This window comes from Mustela lutreola, chromosome 10, assembly GCF_030435805.1.
Source record: "Mustela lutreola isolate mMusLut2 chromosome 10, mMusLut2.pri, whole genome shotgun sequence".
NCBI classification, from domain to species: domain Eukaryota; kingdom Metazoa; phylum Chordata; class Mammalia; order Carnivora; family Mustelidae; genus Mustela; species Mustela lutreola.
The window spans coordinates 19697716-19709960 of record NC_081299.1 but is presented as its reverse complement, the minus strand read 5'-3'; the positions used below and the strand labels follow the sequence as shown (position 1 = coordinate 19709960).

Below are 12245 nucleotides of genomic sequence, written 5' to 3'. Positions count from 1 at the left end.
GCGCCGCACCGCCCAGGCCCGCCTTCTCGCCCTCTCTTCCCGCCTCCCTCCCGGCCCGCGACCAGTGACTGCGCGGCAAACAGCCCGCTTCACCCACCATTGGTCGACTCGCTGAGCCAATCGACGAGCGCGTCCAGGGAGGCGGTGGGCGGAGCCCAGGGTCCCGGAGTTTGGCGTGAGTTGCTATGGTCACCAGATGATTGGAGCTTTCCAGAAAATCCTGAGCTACGTTCTGGTGGAGTTGAAAAAAAGGACAAACGGCGCTTCTGCCTCTAGAGTAATTTACCATTTTATTGAACGGTGGAACTGAAAATGTCTTTAGTTATCAACTCCAATGTTTCCATGAGGCAATGGAGGCCCAGAAAGAAGGCTCAAGTCTGAAGGATAGCCTACCTCTGTCATCATCGCCAGGACCAGCTTCTTGGAATTACAAACTGTAGAGTCGCGGGAGCCTCGGTCTTGAAAGCGCTCCGTGCTTGGTTTTAATGTTCTTCTGATGCAGTGCTGAAAATCTTAATTTTTGAACAAGAGACAACACGTTTTGCACTGGGCTCTGCAAATTATGTAATGGTTGCTGTATATGACCTTCACTTTTATTAATGTGGGGGACATGTCCCAGCTATCTAAGGCCAACCCCTCCATGTATGCAGTGAATTTAATCATGTTAGTCTTGTTACTATCCCCCCACTTTGTTTTAATTTAAAATTTCCTGCATCATAAATTTCTTCTGGATCATTCCCTTCAACTTACAAACACGCTCTAATGTCATTCTTTTTTTTTTTTTTTTTTTTTTTTTAATGTTCTGTGACCCCCTTTTCTCTTTCTACCACCACAATTTTCAGTTCTCGTTTTCAGCAAAAGCTGAAAACATTGCTATACTTCTCTTTTCCCTTTGTTACCTTCCATCTTTCCTCAGTTTATTCTAATTAGTTATTTCTGAAAAGACTAGCCAAGGGTACAATGACCTTGTGTTGCCAAAGCCCATGGACCACTATTATTTTCTTCAACTTCTCAGCTGCATTTAACTTAGTTTACCCCTTCTAGAAACATTTGGGGGGGGGGGGCGCCTGGGCAGTTCATTTAGTTAAGCATCTGCGTTTGGCTCAGGTCATGGTCCCAGGGTCCTGGAATTGAGCCCCTGGGTCAGGCTCTCTGCTCAGCAGGGAGTCTGCCTCTCCCTCTACCCGTTTCTCCCTCTCCCTCTGCCTGCTGCTCCTCTTGCTTGTGTGTTCTCTCCCTCGCTACCAAATAAATAAAACCTTAAGAAATAAACACTCCCCCCCCCAGGCTTCTGATAATGGAATTGTGTTCCCCAAAATTCATATGTTGAAACCCCCAATGTGACATTTTGGAGAAAGGGCCATTTAAAGAGGTAATTATGGTTGAATGAATTCACAAGGATGGGGCCCTAATCACAACTGAAAGAGTGGCCTTACAAGAGGAGGAAGAGATCCCCAGGACATCATAGGTACACAAAGGAAAGGCCATGGGTGACAGCCTTCTGCAAACCCAAGAGAGAGGCTGTGTGAGAAAGCAAACACTTGATCCTGGACTTCCAGCCTCCTGAACTGAGAAAACACATTTCTGTTGCATAAGTCACACTGTCTGGGCTATTTTGTTATGGCAGCCCTCGCAAACTAATGGAGCTTCTGTCACCACACTGACCTGGTTTTCTTTCCACTGCACTAACACTTTCTCAGTGTCCTCTTCTACCTAGACTAGTAAATGTTGGTGGCTCTGTCCTTTGCTCTCTCATCTTCCCTCTCTATACTTTCTTCTTAGGTGATCTCATGGTATCTCTGGCCCAGACCTTGACTGAGCTCCTGGTTCTTCTAACTACCTCCTGGACAACTCCCCTTGATGACTGATAGGTATCTCAAAACTCGCCTTGGCTTTGGGAAGGTGATGAAGTTCTGGAGACACATGGTGGTGGTGGTTACACAACAATGTGAATGTACTTAATGCCACTGAACTGTATACTTAAAAATGGTTAAAATGGTAAATTTAACATATATTTTACTACAATAAAGAAATTTATAATTTTATGAGACAATATAAAATTTGAACTCTGACTAGGAATTTGATTATATTGAATAATTATTGTTTTAAAAAAACTAACATGGCCAACATCGATATTCTCCCCACACACACAAATTAATTCCTCCCCAAATCCCCACTGAGTAAGATGACCCCTTCTAGCACCAATTTGCCCAAGCCCAAAGCTCCACTCATCCACCTGTTTGCACAGGCCAGAATCTAGTCTCATCTAATCCATTAGTAAGCCTTGTCAGCTTTTCCTCCAAACTACATCCTCTTTCCCCTTCTCACCTTGCTGTGTGAAGCAAGGTGTTGTTACTCTAGGCCAAACCAGCATCAACTCTCACATCCTAGCTTGTCCCCTTACCTCCTTTCTTGTCCCTTTCTGGTCCATCCTCTACTCAGCAGCCTAAGCAATTCTTCTATAAGACAAGCCAGAGCTTATTACTCTTTTGCTTAAAATTAGCTCTTATGGATTGCCACTGCATTCAGGGTAAGTTCCAAACTCCCAACCATGATCTCTGAGGAGTCACACCATCAAGGCCCTAGCCACCTCTCCAGATACTCTTTGTCCCAGGATCCCCTTCACTCACCAGGCTCCCTCGTTGGCTTCTTTCCCTTCCTCCAATGCTCTGTCCTAGTTCTGAGGCCTTTGCCAGTCAACTTCTTTCTGTCCATCAAGTCTCAACCGAAATGCCACTTCCTCTGTGAGGCCTTTTACTAACCCTGATGTACAGATTAAGTCCCTACCTCCATGATTCTTGCTTTCAAAATGCCCTGTGCTCATCCTCTGTAATTACTTGTATATTACTTATAGCTGGCCCCTCAGTTAGTCTGAGGGCTCTGTACACAAGGGGAGCAAACATGGGCACCCCGGCCATAGGATTGCAGAGCATTTTCATATCCATTATCTTATGGGGTGCCCTTTAATTTTACAGATGACACCCACCCAGTGCCTGACACACAGTAGATGCTCAATAAGCCTCAGTCATTATAATTCTTGGGATGATGATGGCTGTTGCTCCTGCTTGGGTAGGAACCCCTTCATCCCTTTGTCGTTTGAGGATTAACTGAGATCACTGCAATGAAAATACTTTGTAAACCAGAGAGTGCTGTACAGGGAGAGTGTTGTCAGGAACTTTTCCTCCAGAAAGCCTTCCAGATTCAAGTTACTCTGCCCAGCTGCCCCATTTTAGCATCCTTGTCCATTGTTGGTGTGGGTGCCCCACATCCCCTTTTGGAACTACTGAAATCAGGACTGTCTCTCCCTCCTCAGAATGGGGACCCTTCAGGGCTGGCCTGTGTCTCTCCAACAGACTGAAGACTCCCCCTTGAATGGGGACTCCCGAAGGTTGACCTGTGTTTCTGCCTTCAGAATGAAGGCAGGACCCGGGCAGAGGGCTGCTGATGGGCCATCTCCCACACAGAGGCCTCCCACCCCCTTGAGAGGATAGCCTCAGTCACGCCCCAGGCTGAGAGAGCCCTGCTGAGGCTGTTCCTTGTCCTCCAGGACCGCCACAACTGACACCTTGGTCTTCAGGCCACACACAATGCTCAGAAAACACAGTTCTCCACTGATTTTGTGCAAACAAAAACAAACAAAAACGCAAGATGAAACCTGGGGGGTCCAGCTTTACTGTACACACCCCACCCCCAGCCAAGAGATCTCTCTTCTCTGGGTCTCCTCCTCAACTGCCTCCTCTAGAAAATGCGGTGAGACCAACAACAATAGTGACGACCACTTCCCTTCCTTCACAGAGCACTGGCTATGTGCCAAGTTCTTGGTCTCTTGGTGTCCTGACAAACACCCAGAAAAGATGCTACTACAGGTAGATTTTCCATGAAGCTTCACGAGTACATCCAAGGTCTTGGGAGAGACCCAGCAATGTCTTCTAGATAGACAGATGTAGATATAGCCTTGTATGTTAAATTATATATAATACATATGTATTCTTTTTAATTCGCAAAAATTTTATTTATTTATTTATTTGACAGAGAGAGAGAGGCAGTGAGAGAGGGAACACAAGCAGGGGACGTGGGAGAGGGAGAAGCAGGCTTCCCACTGATCACGGAGCCCGATGTGGGGCTTTATCCCAGAACCCTGGGATTATGACCTGAGCCCAAGGTAGGGGCTTAAGGACTGAGCCACCCAGGTGCCCCACAAAAATAAAATTTTAAAACTACAATTGCTTAAGACCACCCTTTCTTTCCACCCTATCCCACTTCCCAATATGAATGATTCCCAAGACACCTGGAAGGACGTGGGTGGTGAGGGAGAAAGAAGGATCTGTAAAGAGCAAGAAGCCAATCTCTGCAAAATTCTTTCAATCATCACTAAATTGTCTGTCATTTAATAGTGACGCCAACTCAGGAAGGAAGTTCTCTCCTATAAGGAATATGCAGCCTACGCAATTACAAATACTCCATGCATATCTTTCTTTTTTGATAGTAATTGCACAAAGTAGAATTTATCAAAATTCCGACTACACACCTCTAAGCACTACTACAAGTATCAGAAACATCTATGTGTGAAATGGCATGTTGCATATCCTGGCTATCAAGAAGAAAAGATGTTTATCCATTACTAAAGAAAAAGAGAGAGAAAGAGAGAGAAGAAAACATGGTTTTTTAAAAAAGATGTATTTATTTACTTAAGACAGAGTGAGAGAGAGACAGCACATGCAAGCGGGGAGAAGGGTAGAGGGGTGTCTACGGCCATACCACCCTGAACGCGCCCGATCTCGTTTGATCTCGGAAGAAGGGTAGAGGGAGCGGGAGAGAGAATCCACAAGCAGACTCCCTGCTAAGCATGGAACCTGATGCAGAGCTCAATCCTAGGACCCTGAGATCATGACCTGAGCAGAAACCAAGAGTCGGTCGATTAACTGACTGAGCCACCCAGGTGCTCCTAAAACTTGTTTTTGATCAACCATGCAAGAGGAAAGACGGAATCACCTCTCCATTTTCACTGGAGAATTTTACTTTAAGATTCATGGACAATTTTACTTCTTCACCTTCCTTCTTGTCCTGAAAATTTCAGTCCTAAAACGATTAAGCAGAGCAGAACAGGAGGGAAGCATGTGACCGAGGGGGAGGGAGCCACTGTGGCCCAGAGCAAAAGTCAGAGCCCCAGCAGGGTAAAGAGGGTGTCCACATGGCATGGGGTCCAGCAAAGTGAAGAAGGTGTCCCTGAGTGGGAGGGGGCATCCTGACACAAGGTATTAGAGCCCAAGTGGGGTGAGGAGGGCATTTCATAGGGGATGGGGTCGTGGCAAAGATGGGAGATTGGTTAGAAATAGGGGTTGATCCAAAAAGTGAAGGAATTCAGAATAATGGAAGCCAGATTTCTTGGTGTTGAGGAAGGGAGGTATAAATATAGAAGGGGGGTACCTAGAATGAACCCATATGGATTAGAATTTCAGGTGACAGTCTGAACCAAAAAAATTTTTAGTATGTATAAATAGATACAGAAATAAATATAACTGAGGGCATGCCTGGGTGCCTCAATCGGTTAAGCATCTGCCTTCAGCTCAGGTCATGATCCAGAGGTCCTGGGATCGAGTCCCGCGTGAGCAAGGAGCCTGCTTCTCTCTTTGTCTCCCACTCCCCCCTGCTTGTGTGCATTCTCCCTCTCTCTCTCTCACCAAATAAATAAATAAAATATTTCAAAAAAATATAACTCTAAATTGTGTGTGTTTGTGTTTAGACTCCTTAGCTCTGGAAGGGCCTGGGAAGCGTGACACCTTCATAACAGTGAGTAGGTTTTTAAATAATATTCCACTCCATTAAAAATTGAATCAGAGATTCTTGGAGTACTGGTCGATTCTAGGGGCTTGAAAAGAGGTATCTTCTTCTTTTTTTTTTTAAGATTTTATTTATTTATTTGACAGACATAGATCACAAGTAGGCAGAGCAGCAGGCAGAGAGAGAGAGGGAAGCAGGCTCCCCGCTGAGCAGAAAGCCTGATGCGGGGCGATCCCAGGACCCCGGGATCATGACCCGAGCCGAAGGCAGAGGCCCAACCCACTGAGCCACCCAGGCGCCCCAAGAGGTATCTTCTTCTATCAGAAAACAAAAAATAGTCACAGAATAATGGGGCATGTCAAAGGGACAGACTCCAGCTTAAAGAAGCTCCCATTGGACTAATCTGTGACAATCTGAGCATTAAAAAATAATGATAATAATAGATTACAAGCTATTAAACAAAAGAGGAGAACATGAGTTCATAACTAAATGCACACATATAGGGGTGCCTGGATGGCTCAGTTGGTTAAGCATCTGCCTTTGGCTCAGGTTGTGATCCCAGGGTCCCAGGATCCCTCCCCACATGGGGCTCCCTGCCCAGTGGGGAGTCTGCTTCTCCCTCTCTCTCTGCTCCTCTCCCTGTTCATGTTCTCTCGATAGCTCACTCAAACAAATAAAATCTTTGAAAAATAATAAATAAATAATACATTCAAACTAAGAAACGGTATACCCAGGGATGCCTGGGTGGCTCAGTCCTTAAGTGTCTGCCTTTGACTTGGGCTGTGATCCCAGGGTCCTGGGATCAAGGCCTGCATCAAGCTCACGTCTCAACAGGAAGCCTGCTTCTCCCTCTCCCACTCCTCCTCCGTGTGTTCCCTCTCTCACTGTTTCTCCCTATCAAAATAAATAAAATATTTTTTTTTAAAAAGGTATATCTGCATAGTTTCAAAATACCTCCTCACAAACTACCAGTTCCTTATAAAGGGAAAAGAGTAAGTAAGTGGAGAAGCCTGGCAGACATCAAGTGACCAAAGTGAAACACGGGACAGATGGAAATACGTGCTACCTAATAAAATGTATCAAAAAGAACACAACAGTGGGGCGCCTGGGTGGCTCATCGGTTGAGCATCTGACTCTTGATTTCAGCTCAGGTCAGGAGCTCACGGTCATGAGATCAAGCCCCGTGTTGGGCTCCACACAGTGCAGAGTCGGCTTGTCCCTCACCTCTGCTCTTCCCCCACCCACTTTCTCTCTCTCTCAAATAAATAAGATGTTTAAAAAGAAAAAAACAAAAAAAGGAGCACCTGGGGGGCTGAGTCGGTAAGCCTCTGGCTCTTGGTATCAACTCAGGTCATGATCCCATGGGTAGTGAGATCAAGCCCCACAGAGGGGGGAGGCCCTCTACTCGCCGCAGAGAGTCTGCCTGAAGATTCTCTCCGCCACCCTCCGAATAAATAAATAAATAAATAAATATTTTTTAAAAGTTTTAAAATTTTATTTATTTATTTGACAGAGAGAGAGAGAGACAGAGACAGAGACAGAGATCACAAGTAGACAGAGAGGCAGGCAGAGAGAGAGGGGGAAGCAGGCTCCCCGCTGAGCAGAGAGCCTGATTGGGGGCTGGATCCCAGGACCCAGAGATTATGACCTGAGCCGAAGGCAGAGGCTTAACCCACGGAGCCACCCAGGCACCCTGTAGAGGAATGTTCTTAAAAGCAGGAATTATAGGGGCGCCTGGGTGGCTCCGTGGGTTGAGCCGCTGCCTTCGGCTCGGGTCGTGATCTCAGGGTCCTGGGATCGAGTTCCGCATCGGGCTCTCTGCTCAGCAGGGAGCCTGCTTCCCTCTCTCTCTCTCTGCCTGCCTCTCCATCTACTTGTGATTTCTTTCTGTCAAATAAATAAATAAAATCTTTAAAAAAAAAAAAAGCAGGAATTATACACTCAAGTATTTGAAAGCAATGGGCAGCGGGTTGACAATTTACTCTTAAATGGTTCAAGTTGAAAAAAATTCCCTGTACTGTACTTGCAACCTTTCTGTGTTTGTGATGGTTTCAAAATAAATCTCATGTGAAGAGGCAAGCAAAAACGCGCAGCTAAAACAAATAGGCAAATATCATCAATAATTAATCAAAGTATTTTGATTTTCAGTCAGCTTATTTTAGTTTGTGATTGGTCATGATTTGTTTGGTCATTTTATTTTCTTTATTTTTAAAGGTTTTATTTATTTACTTGACAGAGAGGAGAGCACAAGTAAGCAGAGCAGCAGACAGAGAGGAAGAACAGGCTCCCCACTGAGCAGGGAGCCAGTCTCAGGATTTGATCCCAGGACCCTGGGATCATGACCTGAGCCGAAGGCAGACGTTTAACCAACTGACCCATCCAGGTGCGCCTATGTTATTTTAAAGATTTTTTTTTTAGGGGCACCTGGGTGGCTCAGTGGGTTAAGCCTCTGCCTTTGGCTCAGGTCATGATCTCAGGGTCTTGGGATCAAGTCCCGCATCGGGCTCTCTGCTTGGCGGGGGGCCTGCATCCTCCTCTCTCTCTGCCTGCCTCTCTGCCTACTTGTGGTCTCTCTCTCTCTGCCAAATAAATAAATAAATAATCTTTTTTTTAAAAAAGATTTTTTTTTTTTATTTTTAAGTAATCTCAACACCCAACGTGCAGCTTGAACTCTCTGCCCCAAGATCAAGAATGAACCTGCTCTACCAACTGAACTAGCCAGGTGGCCCCTGCCTCAATTATCTCATTTTAAATATTCACTTTCATTCCTGATTTTCTATTCCTGAAGAGAGAACCGCCAAATTGTATAAGTGTCAGGCCCCATAAAACTGCTATCCACTATTGGCCTTTTTTGTGCCTTTTGAAGATGAGGGAACTGAGGCACAGAAATATAAAGTGACTTGTCCAATGGTCATTAAGTGATAAAGCAGAATTAGAACCCAGGCAGTATGACTCCAGAGTCTCCGTGGAGGGAACTCCAAAGACTCAGGGAGATAAAAGGATACGAGAGGAACTTCGAAAGTGAAAGGATTAAGATCACTCACAATCGAATGAAAGATGCACACGTGTTTGTCTGCTGGGTCTTGGTTCCCTCGGGCAGAGGAGAGGGAGGAGGAAAGTCCTCTCACCCTATGCCAGAGACTGCTTGGCATTTCAAGTCCAAGACCTCATTTTGTTATTGTCCCAGATGAAGCACCTGAGGCCCACAGGGATCAGCCCAAGGTCACACACCTGGAAAATGATAGAGCCAGGAGCCAGTGCCAAGGGTGGTGATGGCTGCCCGACAGTGTGCTAGCAGAAGGCTTGCCAAGCTGGGCTTGCCAAGGTCCACGGACACGACACAGACGAGGACCTTCCCACCCTCTCTCACACCCCATGCCCCACCATCCAGAGACAGACGCCCAGGACAGATTTGCCATGTGGCTGGCGGCAGCGCAACATGTCTGCCCAGATGATAAGTAGGCAACGTCTGTAGACCAGGCAGCTTCAAGGTGGGGACCCAGGTGGCCACTAGCTCTGGGAAACTAAGGTCACACAGCTTGGGCTGCACCACTGGGCCAGTGGGTCTAGGGGAACAAGCAAGGACTTTAGAGTCAGACAGATCTGGGCTCTGGTCTTTCTTAGTGGTGTGACCTTGGGCAAGTCACTTCACCTCTTTGAGTTTCAAAAAGTAAGAATCTTGCCTCCTGGGGAAGCTCTAAGGATTAGAACGGGAAGGGCATACAGCAGGCGCTCAGTAAATAGCAGCCGTTCTTCATTAGCATTCTGCTAGGACTTCTCAGCAGATACAGCCTTTCAGGAACTTTCGGAATCCAAGCTGAGGAGAGAGAGTTCTTAAGGACCTTATTTCTGCAGGGCCCCCAGAACTGGAGTCAGGGGAGGGAGGCCTCCTAGCCTGCACAGTGGGCAAAGTCCTCCCAGCCCCCTGGGGTCCTGGCTCCCTTCCCCATAGCCTGTTCCTTACCAACAACAGGAGCAAAGCCCCAAGGTTAGGCAAACAAGTCAGTGATAAGGCACTTCCAGGTTGGGCCTTGCATTCAAGGTTCGTCCAGCTCCGGGGCTGGCTTCCAAGCTTAGTGAGAGTCCTGCAGGCACCAGTAGGGACACCTGCAATGGCCACCTGCTGATTGTGCTCCTGAGGCCTTGGTGCCCCGGTACAGCCCGGGTTAATGACCCTGTTTATTCACTTGAGTCATCCGATAAGGGGCAGCGCGGCGGGCGGGCAGGTGGCCCTGTGTCCTGCACAGGGTGCTTCATTGACTGAGGCAGTATCAGCGCCACGTGGAACTCCCAAAACCTCCTCCCCTGCCACTTCCCCACCAATCCTGCAGGCCGGTGCAGGATTTTTTTTTTATTTCAATGAACATGACTTCTGGAGTCAAGGTTGTCAGGCCATCCCCTCCACTCCACCGTCCCTCCCACTGGGGATATATATAGCACCCAGTGGGGCAGAGCGGAGGGCGGGAGGGCCAGGAGGAAGGAAGAGCAGCTCCTCAACCATGAGCTCCAGCCAGCCAGGGACCTGCCCATGCCAGGGTGCTGCAGGCCGCCCAGCCATTCTGTACGCGCTTCTGAGCCCTAGCCTCAGGGCTAGGCCCTCTGTGCCCCCGGCTCGGAGTCACTGCCTGTGCAGACAGCATCGGCCGGTCCGGCTGTGCGCTCCGCATCGCACCTGCCGGGAGGCCTTGGATGTTCTGGCCAGGACAGTAGGCTTCCTCAGGAATCTGCCGGCCTTCTGCCAGCTGCCCCCTCAGGATCAGCAGCGGCTGCTGCGGGGCTGCTGGGGCCCCCTCTTCCTGCTGGGGTTGGCCCAAGACACCGTGACTTTTGAGGTGGCCGAGGCCCCGGTCCCCAGCATACTCAAGAAGATCTTGCTGGAGGAGCCCAGTAGCAGCACAGGCGGCGGCCAGCTGCCGGATCGGCCCCAACCCTCACTGGCAGCGGTGCAGTGGCTTCGGGGCTGCCTGGAGTCCTTCTGGAGCCTGGAGCTGGGCCCCAAGGAATATGCCTTCCTGAAAGAGACCATCCTCTTCAATCCTGGTGAGCTTCCAGACACTCCTGGATGGGGGCCCAGCCAGGGAAGGCACCTTCTGAGGGCTTGACACCTATTATCTCTTTGGGTCCTCATTATCGCTGAAAGTCACCGACAAAAGAGGCTCAGAGAGGTTAAGTGAATTGCTGAAGGTCACACAGCCTCGTAGAACCAACGCAGGGGTGGGAATTCAGGTTTATTCACTCCAGAGGCTGGTCCTTGCCACTCTGCTTAAGAAACTTGCCCTTGACCCTCCGGGAAGGTGGGCAGACACAGCTGTGCCTCAGTCACAGGTAAAACTCTGTGGGTTCAGAAAGACCCCATAGAGAAGAATGAAAATGTAAGATGAAAATTCCTCACCAAAAAGACCTCATGGAATATATAAACTATAGTAACAAATACTAGTGATAGTGATGAATATTCATATTACATTCACCATATGCTAGGCCCAGTTAAAAGGGTTTTGCAGATACTAGCTGATTTAAACTTCCTAACATGCCTAGGAGATAGGTGTTATTATCCCCATTTTACAGATGAGGAAACCGAGGAACAGATATTAATTTATCTGAGGTCATGCAGCTAATAAGTAACAGCATAGGATTCAAAAAGGCAGCCTGGCTCTTAACCATTACTCTGGGCTGCCCCATAAAAGGACCAATAAATAAATAAATAAATGGAAGAGGTAGTAATGGGGCCTCAAAGACAAAACCAGTGACCTCAGGTCTTGGGTCAGTACTGCTGCCTGGGAGTGGGGTACTCAGCCGCCCTCTTCCCCCTCTCTGCCCACAGACGTGCCAGGCCTCCATGCCTCCTCCCACATTGGACACCTGCAGCAAGAGGCTCACCATGCACTGTGGGAGGTTCTGGAGCCCTGCTGCCCCGCTGGCCAAGGCCGCTTGGCCCGTGTCCTCCTCACAGCCTCCACCCTCAAGTCCATCTCACCCAGCCTGCTTGGGGACCTCTTCTTCCGCCCGATCATTGGAGACATTGACATCGCTGGCCTCCTTGAGGACATGCTTTTGCTGAGTCAACCTATTCCAGCCCAGGCTGAGATCAAGTGTAGGTGGGGCAGAGGCTGGCAGCCCTGACTTGGGCCAGATGTTCCCAGGGGTGACCCAGTGCTCCCGGGATGGGGGGCAGTCTGTATAGGCAGGCTTCAGCTCCCCTGGAATAAGCTGGCTGTGGCCCAACAAGATGGGCTCTGGGGCCCCTCCCTCACCACAACCCCTCTTGGCCTTTCTTGGTTTGACATGGTGCTCCAGCTGTCTGGCCATCCGTTAGTGGTCCTCAGAGCCTCTGGGCCAAGACTCCTGACCTCTCCTGAGATGGGGATGGAAGCTTAGATTACTCATTGGGACAAGAGTCCTACTGACTTTGTACAGAAGTGATTTAAGTTATTGGTTTTTGTAATAAAAGGCATGACACCCTTGGA

The 12245-nt window shown here is 48.3% G+C and overlaps 1 protein-coding gene across 1 annotated transcript; it reads left to right on the top strand.

The window, feature by feature from the left end:
- Positions 1-10215: 10215 nt before the first annotated feature.
- Positions 10216-12245, top strand: NR0B2 (nuclear receptor subfamily 0 group B member 2). Its single transcript, XM_059136553.1, has 2 exons — positions 10216-10821; positions 11603-12245. The coding sequence occupies exons 1-2, from the start codon at positions 10281-10283 to the stop codon at positions 11899-11901; spliced, it is 840 nt and encodes a 279-aa protein (XP_058992536.1). The 5' UTR covers positions 10216-10280; the 3' UTR covers positions 11902-12245.